The sequence below is a fragment of the Zingiber officinale genome, chromosome 4B (assembly GCF_018446385.1).
Source record: "Zingiber officinale cultivar Zhangliang chromosome 4B, Zo_v1.1, whole genome shotgun sequence".
Lineage (NCBI taxonomy): Eukaryota > Viridiplantae > Streptophyta > Magnoliopsida > Zingiberales > Zingiberaceae > Zingiber > Zingiber officinale.
The window spans coordinates 1534887-1556164 of NC_055993.1; the positions used below are offsets into that span (position 1 = coordinate 1534887).

The 21278-nt window shown below is 43.5% G+C and overlaps 3 protein-coding genes across 4 annotated transcripts; 2 read left to right on the forward strand and 1 right to left on the reverse strand.

Moving 5' to 3' along the window:
* The first annotated feature begins 1985 nt into the window (after positions 1-1985).
* LOC121977293 (regulatory protein viviparous-1-like) lies at positions 1986-4689 on the forward strand. Of its 2 annotated transcripts, none has more exons than XM_042529884.1 (6): positions 1986-3558; positions 3664-3756; positions 3902-4002; positions 4097-4143; positions 4242-4318; positions 4407-4689. In XM_042529884.1, the coding sequence occupies exons 1-6, from the start codon at positions 2116-2118 to the stop codon at positions 4548-4550; spliced, it is 1905 nt and encodes a 634-aa protein (XP_042385818.1). In that variant the 5' UTR covers positions 1986-2115; the 3' UTR covers positions 4551-4689. The 2 variants fall into 2 exon arrangements, with proteins under 2 accessions (XP_042385818.1, XP_042385817.1); XM_042529883.1 differs by having other exon boundaries at positions 4389-4681.
* Positions 4690-5582: 893 nt separating this feature from the next.
* On the forward strand, positions 5583-6365 carry LOC121977294 (protein ASYMMETRIC LEAVES 2-like). The gene is made up of 2 exons (XM_042529885.1): positions 5583-6127; positions 6224-6365. Exons 1-2 carry the CDS (start codon positions 5643-5645, stop codon positions 6270-6272), a joined length of 534 nt encoding a protein of 177 aa, XP_042385819.1. The 5' UTR covers positions 5583-5642; the 3' UTR covers positions 6273-6365.
* A 9806-nt stretch (positions 6366-16171) lies between these two features.
* On the reverse strand, positions 16172-20917 carry LOC121974360 (formin-like protein 1). Its single transcript, XM_042525380.1, has 4 exons — positions 19358-20917; positions 19079-19275; positions 18083-18327; positions 16172-17291 (listed from the first exon to the last, which is right to left on the reverse strand). Exons 1-4 carry the CDS (start codon positions 20857-20859, stop codon positions 16476-16478), a joined length of 2760 nt encoding a protein of 919 aa, XP_042381314.1. The 5' UTR covers positions 20860-20917; the 3' UTR covers positions 16172-16475.
* Positions 20918-21278: the final 361 nt, after the last annotated feature.

Below are 21278 nucleotides of genomic sequence, written 5' to 3' on the forward strand. Positions count from 1 at the left end.
GCCCGTGGCTCGGATATAAACCTCCCGGCCGATCGGCTCGGGGGCCTTCGGCTTCGAGCCTGTGGCTCGGATATAAACCTCCCGGCCGATCGGCTCGGGGGCCTTCGGCTTCGAGCCTGTGGCTCGGCTCGGGGGCCTTCGGCTTCGAGCCTGTGGCTCGGATATAAACCTCCCGGCCGATCGGCTCGGGGGCCTTCGGCTTCGAGCCTGTGGCTCGGATATAAACCTCCCGGCCGATCGGCTCGGGGGCCTTCGGCTTCGAGCCCGTGGCTCGGATATAAACCTCCCGGCCGAACGGCTCGGGGGCCTTCGTCTTCGAGCCCGTGGCTCGGATATAAACCTCCCGGCCGAACGGCTCGGGGGCCTTCGTCTTCGAGCCTGTGGCTCGGATATAAACCTCCCGGCCGAACGGCTCGGGGGCCTTCGGCTTCGAGCCTGTGGCTCGGATATAAACCTCCCGCGGAACGGCTCGGGGGCCTTCGGCTTCGAGCCTCTGTCTCGGATATAAACCTCCCGGCCGATCGGCTCGGGGGCCTTCGGCTTCGAGCCTGTGGCTCGGATATAAACCTCCCGGCCGAACGGCTCGGGGGCCTTCGGCTTCGAGCCTGTGGCTCGGATATAAACCTCCCGGCCGAACGGCTCGGGGGCTTTGACTCGAGGGACTAATACAGATCATATAACTAACCGAGGACAGATAACGGAAAAACTGACCTAGGTCATGAGAATAGTAGAACTCTCCGGCATCGTCCATCTTCACGTTCCAGATCAGGCGCGTTCCCACAGACGGCGCCAATTTGATCCTGTCTGGAAGCTGAGAAAACGAACCTGCCGGTGTGACGTGTCTGGAAGGTTGACCGCATCCCCATGACCCGGTCGATGATCTGTCCTCTACGTTGACCAGATCGTCAGAAGTCCTCCTCCGGTCAACTGTACCTGTATCCAGCGACCGGGTTCCCCCGGTCTCTGGTACCTCGGTGCTCGAGGCGAATCCCAGACATATAAGTAACCGCATAATAATGACAGAATAGTTAACTAAATGCGGAAAAGGTACGAGAACGTACCCTGGCCCAGGGGGGCGCCCTCGGATGGATGAGTGAGCTGGTCGTGAAACTGACCGAGTCGTCTTGACCCGGAAGGGTGGATGCCTCTGAACCGACCGAAGAGGAGCTGGGTCCGGAGGTGACAACGCGGAGCCGAATGTGGCATGGATCTGAAAGGTGACACACAATCGGAATACAACGGCGACACGACCGGCGTACGACATCGGCTCGCAGGCCGGAATGCGACAACGGCGCGTAGGCCGGAATGTGACAACGGCGCGTAGGCCGGAACACTAGGCAAAGTCGACACCAGGACGAGGGAGGCGCTGTGCGCGCGGAGGCTGCCGGCGAGGGAGCTGCTGTGCGCGCGGAGGCTGCCGGCGAGGGAGCTGCTGTGCGCGCGGAGGCTGCCGGCGAGGGAGGCGCTGTGCGCGCGGAGGCTGCCGGCGAGGGAGGCGCTGTGCGCGCGGAGGCTGCCGGCGAGGGAGCTGCTGTGCGCGCGGAGGCTGCCGGCGAGGGAGGCGCTGTGCGCGCGGAGGCTGCCGGCGAGGGAGCTGCTGTGCGCGCTGAGGCTGCCGGCGAGGGAGGAGAGGAGGAGAAGAAGGGAGCGCCGGCGGCTTCGTCGGCGCCGGCGGAGAGCTGGAGAAGGAGAGAGAGTCTCCTTGATGGCTGGCGGCGGCCCAAAATCACGAACCCCCCTCCTCTTCTCCCTGAATCTGTGAACAGTGCTTAAAAGCACTCCAAACCCTCAATGAGCCCAAAAGACCAAAACACCCTTTGACCTCTCATTAATTCCTCTCATGCCATTCTCATATCCGGAACAATATCAATCTGCCCTCTTGACTTTACTCCACCCGAAATTTTCACATCATCCGCCGTATCACTATGCTCACACTTGCAGCCTCTTATTTATTTTTTTGCTCTATCTCATTTAAAACTACACACAAGGTTTTGATATCTGGGAGAAGAAGAAGAGGAAGGGTCGCTTTCCTTTTCTTCTGCTTCCTAGAATCGAGCATTAACATCTCCTCCACAACAACATGATCAGCCTAAGTTAGAGCTTCTTGTGACGGACATGGAGTGCAAGGGTCACAAGGACAGTGATCATGAGGAGGCAAATGTACCGACCATGGCGCCGGGTCATGCAGCAGATCAGGATCAAGCCATGCTGAACAATCCCGAGCAGATCTTGCTCGACATCGACGTCGATGATCTCATCTTCTCCGAGTTGCCTGACTTCCCCTGCATCTCCTCCCCTTCTCCTTCCTCCGCCGCCGGTTCCACTACCCTGCATGCGCCGGCCGCCTCCTCCTCCTCTTCCTCCGCTTCCTCCAGGACCTTCTTACAGTTCGCCGACGGAGTCGGCGGCGGCTCACAGCCGGACGGAACCGCCGCAGCGACGTCTTCCTCGGTGGTAGAACACGAGCAATCCATCACCGGCGGGGATGAGTTCCCCATCGACGTCGGGCCGCTCGATATCGTCCTCGACGAGGATGACATCGACCTCTTTGGCCTCTCCATCGACGTGGACGACCCCTCGTGGGACCCTTCCTCTCTTCTCCGAACCGACGAGGCCGAGCCGATGCATGAAGTAGGATTGCTGCCGGAACAGCAAGAGCAGGGGAGATGTAGTAATATCTCGGAGCAGGAGCCGGCGAGGATATTCTTGGACTGGTTGAAGAACAACAGGGATGCCATCTCACCGGAACACCTCCGCAGCATCAAGCTCAAGCGCGCCACCATTGAGGGCGCAGCCTGGTGGTTCGGCCGGACCAAGCAGGGCCGCACCCAGCTGCTCCGCCTCATACTGACCTGGGTGCAGAACCACCACCTGCATCGCAACCGCCCCGTTCTTCCTAACTCTGACCACCGCGAATATGCTGGCACTTACGGCGGCGCCTCATGGATTCCAGGAGCCGCGAGTCCGCCGCAGGCCTTGCTCGCCACCGTCGGCAACGGCGGTGTTGAGATGATGTGTCCAAGTACATTGGTAGCTGGTCCTTATGGATGTCGCCATTGCTCCGCAGCTCCCACCAGCAGCGTGATGGTGAATAGCCAGTCGTTTTCGCCGGCCACAGAATTCGTCGACGTCGCCGCCGCTGGTCCATGGCCGGCACTGCCGCCTCAGTTTGCGTCGTTCCCTTCCATGGCACCTCCACAATATTCTGGCGGATTTATGAACAATTTCCATCCGATGTACCACCCTGGCACCGGCCAGAGGCTCGGCGGCGCCGGTGTGGCGTCGGCCACTAAGGAAGCAAGGAAGAAGAGGATGGCCCGGCAGCGTCGCTTCGCCCACCGGAATCACCATAGCAACCATGTTGTTGGAGATAGTGGATCAACTCGCTCTAGTAGTGTCCGGAATTGGACCTTTTGGAACAGCACGCCGGATGCCGCAGCAGCGCACCCAGTCAGCGACCATGAAACGCCAGTTTCTGAAAACACGCAACCGCCGCCGGCAGCTCTACTGCAGCCGAGATCGTCCGATCAGTATGCTCCTGGTGATCCTAAGAGTCAGGTTATCTACCTAATTTATCCATAATCTGATTGAGATTGCTTTGAAATTAAACTAAGAACTAGTAATTCATCAGAATTAAATAGATTTTGGTAGAATTAACAACAGGGACTGAAGTGTGAGAAGAACTTAAAGTTTTTGTTGCAGAAGGTGTTGAAGCAGAGCGACGTGGGCAGTCTGGGACGCATCGTCCTGCCTAAAGTGAGCCCAATTGTCGATAAACTATTTATATACGACGTTAATTTGTTTTTGTCAATGAAAATTTTCATAAATTCTGTCGATCCACTTTTATTAATAGTTTGCTCTTCTAAATTTGATATATTTATGTATATATATTGTTGAACAGAAGGAAGCAGAGACTCTCCTGCCGGAGCTAGACGCCAGGAATGGAATCTCCATTTCCATGGAGGATATCGGCACATCTCAGGTCTGGAACATGCGATACAGGTGACATAATTGAACTGGCTAGATTATATTGGTTGATTTATTTCTAGAGATGTTAAAGTTGGTTTTTAGTTAATTGTTTGTCTTCAATCCACAGATTCTGGCCAAACAACAAGAGCAGAATGTATCTCTTGGAAAACACAGGTGATGGGTGATCAGCTAAAGTCTCGCTCTTTCTTAATTTGGTTCATGACTGCAATGAATTGTGCAGTAATTATACACTAACAATGAAGAAAGTTCAGGAGATTTTGTGAGGTCGAACGGTTTGCAAGAAGGCGACTTCATCGTGATCTACTCCGACGTCAAGTGCTGCAAATACGTAAGCCACATCTCGCGCAAATCCATTCTTAACTTGAAGCATCGTCGTACAAGGCATTACCCATTTATAGATGATTCGAGGAGTGAAGGTTCGACAAGAAGCAGAGCCACGAGCATCGAGCAATCGGCGCTGTGCCAAGTTGCGACGACAGAGAAGGAATGGCTCGGAGAAGATGGGAGGAGCAGGCAGCATCCATGAAGAAGCTGATGAGAAGGAGGAAGGAGATGCATGATCAGAGTCGAATAGCTTTGCATACTGATATTTTGATCTAATCCTGTATGATCATCTACTCTGCTTCTGAAACAGGCTTCAATCTCTCAACTAGGACAGCAGATCGACATCAACAATAGTTAAAATTATATTTTTAAGTCCATCTAGAGTTTTCCACCAAGTACTTATTCTTGACATAAACAAATCACTGAGAAAATTCTAAAAGATAAGCATTGAATTGGAACCTAATCTGGCAATCCAAGATGAAACTTCAGCATGAAGTTTTCCAAGTCAACTAATTTAGAAAAATAAAAGATCTCCTTTTCCAAGTCTTTTTAATCAATTTGCAGAACAAGTCTAGACAATGACAACAAAAATATAATCCAAAGTCTTGAATCATCCAATATAAATTACGTAGATTAATGAAGAAAAAAGTCATATTTTCTACCCTCTTCGTCATCTTCTCTATGTATATGCACACCAATTTTTCAACGCATTACTCCTCACCAAGCCAAAACATGGAAGGTCTACTCCCATACATCTACGGGGCTCTGAGGAGATCGAGAAGGAGCAGCCGGCACTTGGAGGCCGACGGCGCCTCCCAGTGGTTCGGAAGGTCGACGTCCAGCCTCAAGCTCGCCCGCCCACCGCCAATCAGGCTTGGAGACTCTAGCACCATGGCCAACGACGACAATCAAGCTTCCTCGGAGTCCGTCGGTGGACGGTCTGGCAGCAGCCCCGGGTTATTTGCGTGCCTTTCTCCGCGGACTCATGAAGTGTAATGTAGATCAGGTGTTTGTTTGTTTGCCCAGCTACGTACTCTGTTCTTGAATTTGTCTTTCTCTTTGTAAGGGAGAAGAATTAAAGAGGTGATCAGATGATAATAATTGTAAAATTGAAATTGAAATTGAAATTGAATGTTGAGTGCAATCAATATAATTATTCCATTCTCCCTGCACGCACCTACACCAACCTCCTCCTCCCTCCATATTAATTGCACCTCACCAATTCCTTCCTCTTCCTTCCCTTCTTCTTATAGCTTTCCACCACTGTCTCCTTCATTCCTCCACTCCTCCCACATTAACTAATTCACCGTCGATCGTCAGCGTCCAAAATGGTATCAGCGACGGCGGCGGCGAGCTCGCCGTGCGCCGCGTGCAAGTTGCTGCGGCGAAAGTGCCTTCCGGAGTGCGCGTTCGCGCCCTACTTCCCGCCGGACCAGCCGCAGAAGTTCGCGCAGGTGCACCGCGTGTTCGGCGCCAGCAACGTCACCAAGCTGCTGCAGGAGGTGCCGCCGGGGCAGCGAGAGGACACCGTGAACTCCCTCGCCTACGAGGCCGACATGCGCCTCCGCGACCCCGTCTACGGCTGCGCCGGATTCGTCGCGCTGCTCCACCGCCAGCTCCGCCAGCTTCGCCTCGAGCTCGCCCTCGTGCGCGCGGAGCTCGCCATGTACCAAAAGCAGACCGTTAATAGCAACGACCACGGATCTTGCGCCCTCATCGACGTCAACCTCCCTTGCGTCGACCAACTCCTACCGCCGCCGGCCAAGGCGGCCACCGTCGCCGGCGGGGATCACCGACCGGCCATTGCTCCACTGTGCGTAAGATGCTATTTAACATCCACAAATCAGTAAAACATGGCGATTCCGATCGATCTTAATTTATTTGCTGAAAAACATGGTGATTTTTGCAGGTTGAAGTTCGGAGAGTGGCTGATTGCAGAAGAAAATAATGGAATATAAGAGAATTATTTAAAAAGTCGATGTAATGTTTAATTACCAATTATAAAAGGAGAGATTTGTATGGTACGTTCGACTAGTCAATTTAGAGAACTGAGATGAATTATGGTTCAAGGGTTTAATTCAAGTTCGGTCGATCTGTCCTCGTGCAACTAACTTTAATTATTCATTGTGCTCTTATCGACGATCTAAGAGAGCTTCGATTACAACAAAGTAACTTGCGATAGAATCAAATATGATGCCGTCGTTTCTCATCACCGTTCTATGGAGGATTAAGAAATTAAAGATGCTCATGATAATTTAATATTCAGAGATATTATTAATTAATGATATTATGTATATAATGAGAATTTAAAAAGTAGCTAGCTAGAGCCAATAATCTCGAGCAATATGTCATTAATTACTAGGCATTTTCTCATGGATGAATTAATTGATATCTGCCCCTGGAATTTGGATTAGTTGTGGACAGAGGAACGTGGAGGCAAAAAGGCTTGTTGCAGAGGACAATTCATATAGCAGAGAGATTAGAATTTGCATGCATATTTCTAGCTACTGCCTGCTGGCCTTCAATTCGACCCATATTTCACTGAAAGGGAGCATTAAACCCTACGCCAGAGTGAATTGGTTGCCCGTAGTCCTGTACTGCCCCACGTAAGGATTAAGGAAGGGCCTCGATCCATCATCGATCCATTCCAATCCCTTCACATGGATGCTGTGTTCGTCCAAACTGTGCAGGGATATTTTATTAATTAATTTTAGAATAATATGGATTGATTGCTGCATGCAAAATGGTAGTGGTGGACGTAGTCAAAGCAGGGACAGGGAAAAGGTTGCATGGGGATGGCAATGATGGCGTTGCCTGAACGAGGGCAATGATGGCTGGTTCCCGCCTTAAATGCATGCAATGGCCGATTGGCCGGCCGTTGTTCTCTCACGTCGCCTCCTGCGTCCCGTCATTCTTCCTGCAGCTTGACCAATCACATCGACGCACGCCTGCGTCGTCAACTTCGAAATTAAATGTATTTTTATTCGGTTTTTTAAATAATTTTTTTTCCATATATCTGAAAAGGGAAAATTAAAAGTTAGAAATCATAGTAACATCATATCAGTTGTTCTAAATATAAAGATTAACTTAAATTTTATATTTTAAATAAAAATATAAAATTTTAATGAAAAAATAAAAAAATATATTAGATAATAAAAAATAGATATCAAGTAGGGAGAAATAAATAATAAAAATTAAAAGAGAGAAAAAACTAATAAAATAATAAATATAATGAAAATATTAAGATAACATATAGTATTATGAAAAATAATTATTTAAATTTGATAAAATAAATAATTTATTTTAAATTTTAGAGATATTATAGAGAAATTGATAATACATAAACTACATTAAACTTATTTTTTAAAAAATATTTTGATCGTATTAAGTCAGTTATAGTAAAAAATAATTATGTTCATTTCAAATACCCTCACAGTTCATCCTCAAGTTAGTTTACTATAGAGTGGGAGGGATTTATTTTTTCAAATATATGTGTCTATCGAAAAGTAATCTCCTATTCCATTATATTAAGTCTACTATCCTCTAATCCGCTGGATACTCCGTAGGGACGATCATATTAAGTTAGCAGACTACACTTAAGAAGGGTCAACCTTTGCATAATCTCTCCCTTCATTTTTTTTGTTTTCCGGTTAAAAAAATAAACACAATCAATATAATTATGGGGCCCCATGTCTCTCTATACCAAAGTTTAATCGACTCCACTTCAATTAGTACGAGTGTGTTAGGACCCTTTGAGGCGGGTAAGAGGGAGATATGAATAACCTGAAAAAGAAAATAATACATTTCTCATTCTTTCAACTCAAATTAAAAGCAACAATAATAATAACTTAAATTAACAACTAAAAAGACGAGACACACTATTTACTTGGTTACAACCTAGGTGGTTGTTAATCCAAGGGCAATGAAAACTCTAAAAGATCTCCTTCGTATAGGCGGAGAAACCTCTTACAATCGTTAGACGCTCAGACAGTTGCTAGGAAAAGAATACAGGAGTTGATACTAAAGTTGTTATCTATTTCCTAGTTCCAGAGGATCTTTTTATAGCTCATGGAAAATTCTATCCGTGAGTGGAATGCGCCTCCAATTACAGGCTGGAAGGCGCCTTCAGCAAGGCGCCAAAAGATAAAGCTTTATTCTTTACAACAACAATATTTTTTTGGTCAAAGGAGCTTTCCATGGAGTCGGAAGGCGCCTTCTTACTATTCATCGAAGGCGCCTTCCAGCCATGGAAGGCACCTTTCACATTGAGGCGCGGGAGGCGCCTTCAACTCCCTTTGAAGGCGCCTCCAGCAGCATTTCTAGCCATCTTTTGCTCTTCTGCTACTCTGATCGCCTGAATGATTTCGGTCAACTAGAATAGGGCTCACTCGAATCCATTTTCCGGCTTTCTCCTCAAGAAGGCCTCCTCCTCGGCTTCTCGTCCCTTGAACGTCGTGCATGTTCTTCTTGTCCACCGGTGTACTCTTCCGTAGCACATCGCCCCTCGGATGTACCAAGCCCGTCGGCTCCCTTCCCGTGCCATCCTTCTCGCTAGTTGCGTCTTCCGCTCGACTTCTTGTGTTCCTAAGCTCCTGCACACTTAGACACAATGATCAAACACCAACAGGACTTAACCTGACTTGGTTGATCACATCAAAACTATCTTGGGGGTACCAACAATCTCCCATTTTTGATGTGATCAAACTCAAATTAAGTTAGGGTAAACCATAAACAAAATAGTAATAAAAAAATTGCAAGAATAAAAAATAAGTACAAATATTAAAATTTAAAATTGTATTACCTCCCCCTAGACTCAATCTTACTTCTCCCCCTTTTGATAACATTAAAAATGGGGTAAATTCTACTTAATAATGACAAAAACTCTAAGGGAACAAAATACGATAGTTTAAGTTTCCCAAAATAAACTTTAAATTACAGACAAACTCTGATGTTTTAATAATATGAAAGTTGGCCCAAAAATTTTTGAAAAATTTTATAAATAATTTAAAAAGAATTTGACAAACATCGAAAGCATGATAATTCAATGTTTAATAGTTAGTCAGTTAAACAATTATTTCTGTAATTGGCTTCTAAGCTGTGGCGAGGTACTAGGCTGTCTTGGTTATTGGAGCAACAACCACTTTCTAGACAAAGCTTTTAAAGAAATTAAACATTTAATTTTCTCTCCTACTTACCATTTTAATTTATGTAAGATTTTGGAACCCAGTATAGGTTCCTTCCAACTGGGTTAATCAAAAATTTCTTAGGTACATATTTATGTGATATCTTCCTAATTTGACCCTGGTGATGTCTAATATACCAGTTTAGTCTACCATACTTTATAGATTTTGATTTCGGACAATTATTCAAATTCAAGTATGCACGGTCATTCTTCAAACTTTTGACTTGAGTTTTCAATTTATCATTTTCTAATTTCAAATTATCATATATTTTAAGGGATGTGAATTTTCTAAGTTTAATTTTAACTTAGCATTTTTTTTAATTTATACAAATTTTTAGAAAGTATTTTGATAAAATTAAAAAACTGCTTAGGAAATAGTGCACGTACCTCACTTACCTCATGATTTGATGCACCCCCATCGTCACAACTTTCCTCTGAGGATCCTCCCCCTTCGTCGATTCTCATTTTTGAGCTGCTTTCATCTTCTTGATGGCTCGCCATTAGGGCTAGTCCAGAGAATGCCTTAATCTCATACTCAGAGGATGATGATTCGTCTCATGTGGCCTTTAAGTTCTTGTACTTTGGTCTGTTGCCCTTGTCTTTCTCCTTGTCACTGTTCTTCAATTTTGGACAATCATCCTTGATGTGTCCTTCTTCGTTGCAGTTGTGACATCGGATATTCCTTTTGTTTCGATAATGTTTTCTTGACTGTGATTTAAATTTATTAGTTTTAATAAATTTATTAAACTTTCTTACTAGTAGCACCGCTTCATCTTCGTCGATCAACGCTTCAGAGTCAGGATCTTCCATCTTAGCTTTCAAGGCAAGATCGTTGTTCGACTTTTCGATTTCTTTAGAATCTTCACATCGAATTCGTGAGGTTCAAGGTAGAAAACAAATTCTCTAGTGCACTTACCTCGAAGTCCTTAGAGATGTAGTATGCATCTACTAAGGATGACCACTCTTGAGTTCTCAGGAAGGCGTTGAGCGCGTACCGAATTAATCTCGATTTGTTACCGTTTCTTCGAGATTATTGAGCTTAGTGATGAGCTCTTTGATCCATGCTTGGAGTTGCACTACCTTTTCTCCATTGTTCATTTACAGGTTTATCAGCTGGGTTTGGAGGATGTCTTGCCTTGCCAATTTTGCTTCAGAAGTGCCTTCGTGGAGTTCTAGGAATTTCTCCCAAAGCTCTTTGGCGGAGTCGTAGTTACCGATTCGATTGACTTCCTGGGGCGGAAGGACGCTGAGCAGATGGAATTCTACTTTACCATTCGCCACGAAGTCGACTTGCTCTATTTTCGTACACTGATATTCTTCGTTGTCTTTCGAAACTGCGAAATCATATTTCATGATTAACAAAATTTCAAAATCCGTTGTAAAGAATACCTCCATCCAGCGTTTCCATAGCGCGAAGTCTCCTTCAAATTTTGGTGGTTGAATGCTTGCATTGGCCATCATCTCGTTGCTTCAGTCGGCGGTTAGTCCTTTTGAGGTGACCTGATTCTAATACCACTTGTTAGGACCCTTTGAGGCCGGTAAGAGGGTGATGTTAATAACCTGAAAAAAGAAAATAATACCTTTCTTGTTCTTTTAACTCAAATTAAAAGCAACAATAATAATAACTTAAATTAACAACTAAAAAGGCGAGTCACACTATTTACTTGGTTACAACTTAGGTGGTTGTTAATCCAAAGGCAATGAAAAACTCTAAAAGATCTCCTTCGTGTAGGCGGAGAAGCCTCTTACAATCATTAGACGCTCAGACAATTGCTAGGAAAAGAATACAGGAGTTGATACTAAAGTTGTTGTCTATTTCCTAACTCCAGGAGTCTTTTTATAGCTCCTGGAAAATTCTATCCATGGGTGGGATACGCCTCAAATAGGCTGGAAGGCGCCTCCAAAGAGGCGCCAAAGGATAAAGCTTTATCTTTTGGCAACGACAATATTTTTCTGGTTGAAGGCGCCTTCTATAGGGTTGGAAGACGCCTTCCACAGTGAGGCGCGGGATGCGCCTTCAACTCCCTTTGAAGGCATCTTTAGCAACACTTTCAGTCATCTTTTGCTGCACTGATCTCCTGAGTAATTTCGGTCAACTAGAATATGACTCACACGAACTCATTTTTCGGTATTCTCCTCGAGCATGCTTTCTCCCCGGTTTTTCGTCCCTCGAACGTCGCACACATTCTTCTCGTCCACCGGTATACTCTTCCGCAACACCTCGTCCCTCGGATGTACCGAACCCGTCGGCTCCCTTCCTGTGTCATCCTTCTCGCTAGCTACGTCTTCCGTCTTATTTCTTGTATTCCTAAGCTCCTGCACACTTAGACACAAGAATCAAACACCAACAAGACCTAATCTAACTTAGTTGATCGCATCAAAATTACTTTAGATTACCAACAGAGTGTTTATTATTTTATGTAGGAAGAAATGTAAAATAGAGGACATGGTTAATTGTATCACCATCGATTTAAAAATTAAGTCCCTAGGGCACAGCTAGTTGTTCCCAAGAGTGGCATCTGAATCTCATGGTCGAGGATTTGATTCTTCAGATGTCTATCATGCTCAAAAATCTAATGTGCTAGGCTGTCGGATTACGATCTAACTCGTTTCTTAAATTTACTTAGTAAATAGAATATAAAATTGAATCATCTATTTATAATTAGTCAAATTATAAGATCTGAATCCCTCATACAAAACATAATTTAAAAGAAATTTATAAATTATTCAAGATCTGCAACTGAGTAAATTTGCAAGTTTTTGGAGATACATGGCAGAAATATTAAATATTCTAAATTTTATAAGAAATAAGGTAGTGTTATGTTTTATGGACTCGAGAAGTAAAAGCAAATAATTTGGTAGAGCATCCTACCAACTTTCTTATCTAAAATATATAATTTAGCATAAAAAAATTATTTTATTAAATTTAAATATCTATATTTACTACACTATATATATTTTTCCTTTTTTTATCTCCTCTATATTATTTAGGGAATGAAATTCATTCTTTTAATTTAGAGAAGTACTATTCATAAATGTTAAATTTAGAAAAATTGATAAAAAAAATTTTAGATACCCTATCTAAAATTTAAAATAAAAATTTTAAATATGGTAACTGATATGGATACTCTTATTCTGATTTCCGTGGACCGTAACTATAATGACTTCATTGAATCACAAAATAAAATAGATAATTAATAAAATAATTATTTATGGAGAATCTAATGGATGGGAAATTGAGAAAGGTAAGGATTTCTTAGTTTAACTTCATTCCTGAAATAGAACAATTGATTGCACAACCTTTTTATATTTTTATCAAATGTAGAATAATTTTTCATTTTCATAATATAACAGTGTTTTAACTTCATACTTAAAATATCGGCTCTATTAAGTTTTTCCCATTTAACTATTGATGTGTCATCTATCTATAACTGTGTCAATTAAGATTAAGTGCATGATCTAGTTGAGATTAGGTGATAGGCCGACTATTTGAGAGATCTAGCTAGACATTTCACCACAAGTAGATCAGATGAAAGTTAGGTTGCCTTGGGATACTTCTTTATTGGGTCGACTCTTATCAGGTTGATAGTTAATCAGGGTCGGCAACTTATCAGATCATCTGTGGATCATGCGAAATAGGAGTTGCTGGTGCAATTATCCTAGGATCGAGGTGGACAAGTTTGACTAAGTTCGGGTTGGTTTGAGCACCTTGATCAGTTTGACTAAGCTCGGGTTGATTCGAGTTTAAGTTTCGATGTTTGACAATGTCTGAGAGAGAAGTCCTAACTAGAGGTTAGGTAAAGGAAAACAGGAAGTCCTAACTGAGGTTAGGCAAAGGAAAACTCTAACCGGAGGTTAGACAATGGAAAATATAATCTTAATTGGAGGTTAGGTAATAGAAGTCCTAACTGAAGTTAGGCAAGAGAAAGTCCTAATTAGAGGTTAGGCAATAGAAAGTTCTAACGGAGGTTAAAAAGATGAAAGTCCTAACCAGAGGTTAGATAAGGGGAAGTCCTAACTAGAGATTAGGCAAGGGTCAGAAGTCTACCAAGTGACTAGTCCTAACCCGAGGTTAGAGTACAAGGGAAGTCCAATGTGAAGGTTGGCAAGACGAAAATCTAAATAGGTAAAAAAGGATAGGATACTTGGTGAGAAAGTCCAAGTGGGTCAAAGGTTGACTAAGCACTTAGTGATCGGAAATCTAACGGAAAGTTGGTAAGGAAAAAATCCAAGTGGGTTAAGGACCAGACACTTAGTGAAGAAGCCCTGGCAGATTAAGGTTGACCGGATGTTAAGCAACAAAAAGTCCTAATAGGTCACGGATGACTAGGACTGTAAATGAACTAAATGTTCGTAAACAAACTTAAGTGTTCAGCTTGGTAAAAGTTTGTTTATGTTCGTTCAATATACACAAAATCAATTAAATAAACAAGTTTGAATAACTCGTTAAACTAAACAAACAAGCTTGAACATGTATGTGTTCAGCTCGTTAATGTTCGTGAACGACGTTCGTAAACAATATTCGTGAATAACGTTCATGAACAATGTTCACGAACCATGTTCATTAATAAAACTCTTATCAATATGCTAAATAAAAAAAATAAATAAATAAGTTTGAATTATCAAACTCAATAATGAATCAAACAAGTAGTAAAAATTTCAAACAATTAAATGAGCTTGAATTGAGAGCTTGATTACATCTAAACGAACCAAGCTCGAACCAAGCTTGAGCCAACCTTGAATTGAGAGCTTGATAACATCTAAACAAACCAAGCTCAAGCCAAGTTTCAAACAAATTCAAGCTTATAAAAAATAAACCAAGCCAGCCTTGAACAATCATTTCAAAGGCTTAGTTCATTTTAAACTCGACTCGGTTACCTTATCAAACAAGTTTGAACACCCCAAATCTCGGCTTGGCTCGGCTCGTTTATAGCCCTACGGATGACTGAATGTTGGGCAACAGAGGTCTTGGTAGGTTGATGTCAACCGGTTATTAGGTAAGACGTGATTTCAGTCTTGAAAAGGCTGAAATTAGGGTTACCAATCGATTGCTAGGATTCACTAATCGATTGGCCGAAACTCGAAAGCTTGGGTTTTGTTGCTCTAATCGATTAGCTTAATTGATTGGGCAAAGCCAATCGATTAGCGAGAATCACCAATCAATTGGGAGAGGGTTTCGTGAAAAATAGGATCCTGAATCGATTGGAGTAATCAATTAGGTTGTTTTTCTTCGTGAATAGAAAAGTTCTGAATTAATTAAGGCAATTAATTCAGGCTTCATCAATCGATTGGGGCCTTTTTCATGAGAGAACATAAAGTGCGGGAATCAATTGGGCAATTGATTAGGTAGCTTTTTCTCTCACAAACAAAAACTTTAGAATCGATTGGTATGACTCACCAATCGTTTAGACATCCGAAAAAAGAGTCATTTTGTAGGCTTCGAAAGGCCGATCTAACATGACAATCGATTGAGGGTAAGACCAATCGATTAGGAAGCGTAAGTCAGCCCTAGAAAAGGGGTTTTCACCAAGGTTTGAAAGATAGAAAGCTAACGTCAGTTCTTGAGAATTTTGAAGCAAAGTGCTATAGGATTTCCATTCACCAAGAGACAATTCAAAGCAAGAAAAGAGCAAGCAATGCAACATTCCTCATTGTAAACCCTAAAGTTGTTCTCGATTGTATTTTATGTTTACATTCTTGTTTTCTCGTTGTATTCTCGTATTCGAGATTGTACGAAGCTTCTCCGTCTCTAGAAATGAGGTTTTTATAGTGAAACAGTGAGTGAGGAGTAGACCCTTGAATTAGTCACCTCAAGAAGGTGAATACCAAGTAAAATTAAAGAAGTTAGCATTGTGAAATCTTCGCCAGGGCCGGCCCTGGAGGAGGGCGGCACTGGGCGATGGCCCTGGGCCCATAATTTGAGAGGGCCCAAATTTTTTTTTTTTTAGTATTATGTATTATAGGTATGTAATTGAGGTCTTGGATAGTTGGGCCCCAATTAGTGGAAAACTAAAGATAAACGTAGTTGATTAATTTAGTTGATGTTAGTTGGGCCCAATTTTTATTTTTTTAGGTATATAATTAGGGTCTTGGATAGTTGGGGCCCAAATTTATTTTGGACCCTTTTTTTTTCGCCCCGGGCCTCCTATGTAGAAGGACCGGAGCTGATCTTCGCTTCAAGTTTCCGTTGTAAATCAAGTTTGAAGAAGTGAAACAAGCTATTCACCCCCCTCTAACTCATATGTATCCTAAGAGGGGTTGTCTGGTGGCGACCTAGGGTGGAGAAAGATGACTATGTCTGGCCTTGGCAAAGATTAGTGGAATGACGATTGTTCAAAATCAGATCTTTCCCAGAAAGAAGATTACAACCACCAAGTAAAGATAGAAGGGAGGCCAAAGTAGACCTCGGCAAAACCCCTCCGACGATCAAGTAGATACAGGAAAGAAGATAAAAATTGAATGATATAACTAGGTGTAAAAATAAAATTGCATACCAGTCACTTTCCTCTTCAACGGTGCACTGGCATGCGCAGGCAAAACAAATCAAATAGCATTTTTTTTTTTGGTCTTGAATAATTCAAATTTCAGTTTGAGTCTGAAAGAAGAATGATTGCAATTGACAACATAGAAAATGTTTGCCATGTATCTCGACTAAGAATGATTGCAACTTTCAGATGTAAGCCATGAAAAAAAATCACTTATTTTCCCTCTGCCCTCATTTCTGTATTACATGAGCAAAATGATATTGGGAAGAATCCATATTGCATCAATATTCTACTAATACAAATAAATATACATAAACCAGGATCACTTCCATCCCAACTGTGCTTTGGAGTTGTTAAAGCAAGATTAGTTCTCATGCTACGAGTGCACGAGGCTCCCACCAATATGGCATTTGTGAAAATGCCGATGTCGGTCCCATTCTTGCAGAGCTCCCACCAGTGAAACTGGCAAAAGGGCTCCATCTGAACGTACTTCATTATGGTGACAATGAACTCTCATCGTCTGAGCCTTCAGGTCTCAATGCATGAAACTGGGGGAATAAAGGTGGAAGAGTTGGGTTCATCGGCACTGGAAACTGCCGTGCTGAGCTGACAATCGTGCGATCATTGGTCATTCCAACATCCTTACATACTCTTTCAAGGATTGCTATAAAATCTCGGACCACCATGAAGATCCTTAAAGGATGAGCCTCTTCTCTGGTTGAGTTTCCGTGGAAGTACTCTGTTATTTCCTTCACTAGAGATAATGCCACACTCTCCTGAGCTTGCACTCTTATGATGTCATCCTCTGCTCTCTTCAGGAACTGAACCATCGCATCGTGAAATCTCAGGCTATCACTCTTGGAACCAAGTCCTTTGTTCAATTTCAATACTTCGTTGATCTTTGCAATTCCTCCCGCTAGTTTTGATACATAGCAGCTGAGTATATCTGAGTCCATGGCAGCTGCCTTCTTTACATTGCTGAGTTCACCCCCTAAAGCAGAAACAACCTTGAGGCCAACCTTCCTGCACTCTAAATCATCTCGTAGAGTGTTAGATTGTGTTTTGACAGCTCCATTGCTGGTGGTAGAAAGGCGGGATCCTTCTGATCTGATGATCTCTTGGACAACGAAGTGTAGAAGTGTGGTCTTGCCATCTGTGCCTTTGACATCGACTAGCTTGAGCAGTGTGTCAAGCTTGAAGGCATGTGCATCACCCCGATTTGTACCAACGTTCATGCGGTTCCCGGTCTTTAAAACAGCCTCTAGGAGCTTCATAAACAATCTGCTGTTCCTCAGTTCATCACAGGCAGCCTGTTAATTGAGGACCACGTTGAAAATGCTAAGAATGGTGTGAATTAGCTGAATTTGAATATTCCTTGATCGAAATAAGTTCAGTTGTTTTTGTATAATAATGATATAGCAATTAAAATAACTAAATTGAACATCTACAATTGGAATATTGGCGTTCCCTCAAGGATAGTGCCTGAGGGACATGGAATTAGAGCAAATGAACATGTGTAAGCAATTAAACATAGTGTTATTCAATAAGAACTTAAGAAAATAATGCCCAGCTAAAACTTAGAAGCACATGAACAAATTGTGGATTATCAGTCCTGTAAAGAGCTGTCACAACTTAGATTTAACTTTTGAGACTCGACCCTTTAAATTCAAATTAATAGTAGCTCGATCACCAAAGCTTATAAAGTTCTTTTATTAGTATATAAGTCACCATATAATACTAAATTGGGATATTATATAAGCAAGTTACATTATCTATTCAGGTTGCAAGTTATTCTAGAATTAAAAAAACTACACTAACATGCACAAATTGGTCAACTACAGTACTCATTAAGGTTTTCCAACAATCCACATGCTCCACTTTGATACAAACAATATTTCCTACTCTTCTTATCAATGCCTTCATTTAGTAGTTACAGAGACAAGGTAACAGGAACTAGTTCCTTACTCGTTGTAGCTTTTTCTACATAATGACGGACAACCTACTTGATAAAAAAAGAAAAGATCATCAAATTAAATTACTAAAAAACTTGAAGAAAAAAAATACGACAATAAGGAAATGACTAAGATTTATAGTAATTTACCTCGAGAGTCTCAAAGGACTTCTTTAGAAAATTGACCTCTGAATCAAAATTAGCTATATAAAGCATGGCATCAACTCTTTTAAATGCGAATGGCACATCAAGCACAGCTTTAAGAAACTTCTCTGGCAGACCAAGTTTGATTGGGGCATCATCTTTGTGTTCTTTCAATTTATCTTCTTCCTCTTTGGTAGGAGCCATCTTTAGCAAGGTCTCCAGCAGTTCAGTTCCTAAGATGTCAGCATTACCTGCTTTCAGCAATAATGATTAGAAACTACCGGCAAAGATAACAGACTGCTGCATATGAAATTTATTCAAGCCTTTTTCTAATTGAAATCATGGTTAACTTGTAAACTAGTCACTTAGAAAAAATAGCCTATTTTAGTGTCTTCCCTTGTGTCAAATTGGGTATTGTTTCTCAATGTATCTACCAATTCACCAACCTAGAGGTTGGGCTAACTAATGGGAAGAGAACTGTATTAAGGCCTCAGAGATGATATCTATATCAGATGCAGCTCATCATTAAAAAAACACACTTCTAAGATTACTTTTGGGCCTCCTATTTGGCATGAAAGTAAGCCAACTTGAAAATCACGGTCATAGATTAGTATGAGCTAATGATCGCAAACCATGAGGAAACACTGAGCAATATTTGGCAGTTCATAATTCTAATTTGTGTTCTCTTAAACACCTTGACTTATTCCATCTATGATGGATGGATATTTGTTTATCATTTTAGACAAAGCAGAGTGTCAAATGAACAAATACTGCATCTGAGAAAAAAAACTAGTTTTCCCTTGTCCTTGAACAGGATGTAGTGGGATGAACAAGTGATGTTTTCTCCAAATAATACTAACACTCAAGGGAGACAAATAATTGTGAGGAATTCCTGGATAACATGTAGATAATGATGGGAGATGAATCAGGCACCATAAACTTAATTCTATTGTTCTACTCCAGGGGGAAAAAAAAAGCTGAATTTGAGTGTTAAAATTTGACCTTCGAGAAGGGCATCGCAAACTTCCTCCTTCGTCACATTCAATGCCCTCAGCAAAATTGCAATGTTTTGGGATTTCTTTGGATCGAGCACCTTGTTGTCTTGAATTGGAGGAAGAACCTGCCGCCAGTTGGTCTCTCTTGGTGCAGGATTAGTGGCTTTAGAAACAAACAAAGTCTCTATCATTTCTTCATTTACCCTGTCAATTCGTCAAGAAGAAGAACAATTTTACTCTTCGGGAAATGGAGGGAAATCCAATTCTAGATGTCAACGAATCTCACTGGAAGGAGCTGGATTTCAACTGATCCCACACCATTGCTCGATTCGAGCTCGCCTGGACTTTATCCCAGTGCAAAGGTTTCAGCTTTGGGCGAGGGATGTCCTGGTTCTTCTCCATGGCCTCGGACTCCCCCCTTAGATCTGTAGGGTAAACCATCGTCGAGGAGATCGTTACCTCAGCTGGCTTCGACTTCACAAGGAACGGCGGATGTGTAGCCTTCGGCTTCCGAACCTGACTCTCCCAGTACCCAACTGGTGGCGGTGGGGGAGGAGGCGGCGGCGGCGGCGGTGGCGCTTGTGTCTGTCTCGGTCTAGGCGGAGTAATCACAATTGGTGGATTATGAGAGCAATCGCGATTTCTCATCGGAGACATCAAATTTGGTGTTGTCAGATCACGAATTTCCACCTTTGCTTCAGATTGTTTCTCCACTGGGGAAGAAGGCGGTGAAGGCGAAGGCGGTTTCCGTTTTGGAGGAGACGGTGTTAGAGGTCGTAATAGAGGTGGTGGGGGAGGCGGCGGTGGGGCTTCGAAGTCGGTGCTTTCGTCTACACTCCATTCAGATCTGGATTTCAAGGATCCGCCATTTTGATGACCAGGACTTGATCTGACGCGCGCCACCGAAGCTGCAGGTGACGATTGAGGAGATGAGGCCACGTTCGACGATGGATAAGATGGAGTGCTCATCGTCAAGCCCTGGGATTCGCATTTCTCAACGGTCGATGGAAACGTCCGCCGGGAATCCGACATCCGCCCACCTACCACCCTCTCGGAGCTCCCCTTCCCTAATGATGACAACCTCGGTGAATAAAACTCCTCCTCCGAGCTCCCCATGGTCTCATTCTCATAAATATGGCGAAACAGGCGCTGCAGGGGAGGGAGTGGCCGAAGCTCCGGCGACGCTAGATTCCCGTTCGGTGATCCGCCGACCGGATCCGCGATCGAGCGGTCCCCATCATGGACTGAACCGCCACGAACGGCGTCAGCAAATGCACCAAGGTACATAAAATCGGAGGGCGCCGCGGCGGAGGGAGATAAATTGGGAGCGCCGCCATCGGAAGCGGCGGAGTCCGCTGGGAACAGACGGTCCGATACGGAGCGAGTCTCATGCTTATCCGAGTACCGGCTGCCAGGATATCGACCCCTGCGTCGGCGCAAGAAGAACGCGGCGGCAACAGCAGCAAGGATGCCGAGAGCGAGGAGTGGGAGAACGACGGCAGCCGCAACGGCGCCGGAGCTATGTCGGGAGCGAGAGGCTGAGCGTGAACCAGGGAAGGTGAGGGAAGAAATATTGGCGGGAAATGTTGGCTGCGACGACCCGTCCGCTCCCTCCGCCGCCGGCGGCGGCGGCGGCGGCGGCGGAGAGGAGTAGGAGGGGAAGAAAGGGGTGGTGGAAATTGGATCGCTCGGAAAGCCGGCAGGAGGCTCGGCCGGAGAGAGTGGAAAGAATGGAATGTGGAGTGCCCTCCGGATGCGGGAGGCCACTGGAGGCGACATCGCCGCCATCGTCGGCGATGAACCGGTAGATGCGTGCGTTAAAGGGCGATGAGCTGCCTTTTTATTTTGATTCCCAGAGTTAATAAAAATATCCATTTATACTCAAAAAGCTCCGTTCCGCTTTACGCTTTAAATAATTTTGAACTTTAAAAATTTAAATAGCAAATTGACAAACTCAAGGGGCCAAAACTAAAAATCCCTAATAAGTAGAGAATCACCGAAGCACGTGCAATGAGTCTACGTCCCTCTAAACTAATACTGGTTAATTAAATTAAAGATTTTCCAGAGAACATTTGCAACTTAATCTTTAATTAATTATAAAATTAACATCATATTAAGCATAATATACTGCTGCCGTGTCATTGTTGCCAAAAGAAAACACAAAGGAAACTTCTAAACGCCATGAGCACGCACATTGTCACCCACCA